The sequence below is a fragment of the Penaeus vannamei genome, chromosome 34, assembly GCF_042767895.1.
Source record: "Penaeus vannamei isolate JL-2024 chromosome 34, ASM4276789v1, whole genome shotgun sequence".
NCBI classification, from domain to species: Eukaryota; Metazoa; Arthropoda; class Malacostraca; order Decapoda; family Penaeidae; genus Penaeus; species Penaeus vannamei.
In genome coordinates, this window is record NC_091582.1 from 14,245,742 (window position 1) to 14,247,940 (window position 2,199).

The 2,199-nt window shown below is 52.4% G+C and overlaps 1 protein-coding gene across 1 annotated transcript in view; it reads left to right on the forward strand.

The window, feature by feature from the left end:
* LOC113809680 (spidroin-2) overlaps positions 1-1,819 on the forward strand; it is an 11,595-nt gene extending 9,776 nt beyond the window's left edge. The window contains exon 3 of the mRNA XM_070113320.1: positions 1-1,819. This exon is cut by the window's left edge and continues 57 nt beyond it. Coding sequence (XP_069969421.1) covers positions 1-1,533 — 1,533 coding nt within the window. The 3' untranslated portion in view covers positions 1,534-1,819.
* The last annotated feature ends 380 nt before the right edge of the window (positions 1,820-2,199 follow it).

Sequence of the window (2,199 nt, forward strand, 5' to 3'; positions counted from 1 at the left end):
CCGAACGGCCCTCCTTCGGTCACGTCCGTCGGGGGCCTGCTCGTGACGGCCGCGCCCGACGGCTCGTTCCTTCTGGTCAACGCCACCGCCACGACCTCGCCTCTGGACGATGCCGAGGGCCCTGTTGTCCCTCCAGCGCCGAGTGCTGGCCTGTCGACCACACCGCAGGCGCCGGCGACCACGCCAATGCCTCAAGGAGCGAATGCTGCCTCGCCTTCGCCAATTACCGATGGAGACGCCCCGGGGCAAGAGCCAGCTGCCGACGACGCCCAGGCAGCTGAACAGCAGGGAGAGAGCGCCGCGCTGGCGGAAGCTTCGTCTCCCGGAGTGGATCTACAGGGCACAGAGCAGCTCCCCGGAGGCGAGGAGGACGAGCAGCTGGCCGAGGCGCTCGGTGAAGGAGCTTCGACCGAAGGATCCAAGGATGAACTGATTGACCCCGGCCTCCGGCCAGCCGAGGGCGACGCCCAAGGCAATGGGCAGGCGGCGTTCGCTGGCCAGTTCCCCTCCGATGGAATTCCCGACAGCTCAGTTCCAGCTGATGTATTCCCGCCTGTTCCAGCCAACCAGTTCCAGGGCGATGGATTCCCAGCTCGTCCAGTCAGCCCCTTCCTGGGCGGGCAATTCCCGGCTGGCGGCCAGCCGGCGCCCAATTTCTTCCCAGGTGAACCCTTTCCGGCCAGCCAGTTCCCTCCCGGCCCATTCCAGGGCGCGCTCTTCCCAGGCAACCAGATTCCGGCGGGACAATTCCGTCCCCTTCGGCCGCCCGTCGGCTCCTTCCCCAACGGGCTTCCAGGCAGCGCCTTTCCCCCGAGTCAGCTCCCCCTTGGTCTGACCCCCAACGGCCAATTTCCGTCAAATCAGTTCCCTGCTGGAGAATTTCCTAATAGCCAGTTCCCCAACAACCAATTTCCTGGCAACCAATTCCCCAACAACCAATTTCCTGGCAACCAATTCCCCAACAACCAATTTCCTGGCAACCAATTCCCCAACAACCAATTTCCTGGCAACCAATTCCCCAACAACCAATTTCCTGGCAACCAATTCCCCAACAACCAATTTCCTGGCAACCAATTCCCCAACAACCAATTTCCTGGCAACCAATTCCCCAACAACCAATTTCCTGGCAACCAATTCCCCAACAACCAATTCCCCAACAACCAATTTCCTGGCAACCAATTCCCCAACAATAAATTTCCTGGCAACCAATTCCCCAACAATAAATTTCCTGGCAATCAATTCCCCAACCAATTCCCCAACAACCAGTTTCCCATAAACCAGATCCCTAACAATCAATTCCCCACAGACCAGATCCCTAACAACCAGTTTCCCACAAACCAGATTCCCAACAACCAATTCCCTAGCAGCCAGTTTCCCGCGAACCCGGGCCCCGGGGGCCAAATCCCGAATGGTTCAGGCGGCCGCTTCCCCCTGGGCACCGGCTCAGCGTCAGGAACTCGGCCCGGGAGCGGGGGCGTGTGCCGGTTCTTCTGCAGGGATGCGTCGGGCCAATTCCAGTGCTGCTCCTCGTAGGGCTGCCTTGGCCCGCAGGAGAGGAGCGGAGAGGCGGCAGGGAAAGGCGGGCGTGCAAGAGGGAGAGAGAACTGAGCAATCTAAGGGCGATGGAAAGGAAATAATTGTCTGATTAATACATTTCGTTTAGACGAAAGATGTCTAAGATAGTATCAATAACGATGGTGGTAATGATACTGCTAATAATAACAATGATTATAAATAGCATCAATGGTAATTATGAAGATAGACAGTTGTGGGAAGAATGAGGAAGCCAGAATTGGGAATAAAAATTAAAACCACTAGACTTTTTATCTTTTCTTCCCCCGATGACTGGCACTTTGCCTTCAGTCGTCAGAGACGTTTAAGAAAGAGAATATTACTTTTACTACCCATGCTTTGTATGAGGCTTGACGGTTTTATTCGATTTACAGTATGATAAACTATTAAATAACACGGGAAGAATTAGTAATACGCTTTGTACAAGTAATGGTAATGATAACAATGATAATATGAAAATAATGAGAATGATAACAATTATGATAATGATAATAATGATAATGATAATGATACTAATGGTATGATGATAATAGATGATATTAATAGTTGTAATGATCATTATAGTACTAATGATAGCAATGATAATGATTAGAATAGCAATAACATCAATAATGATAATACAATAAG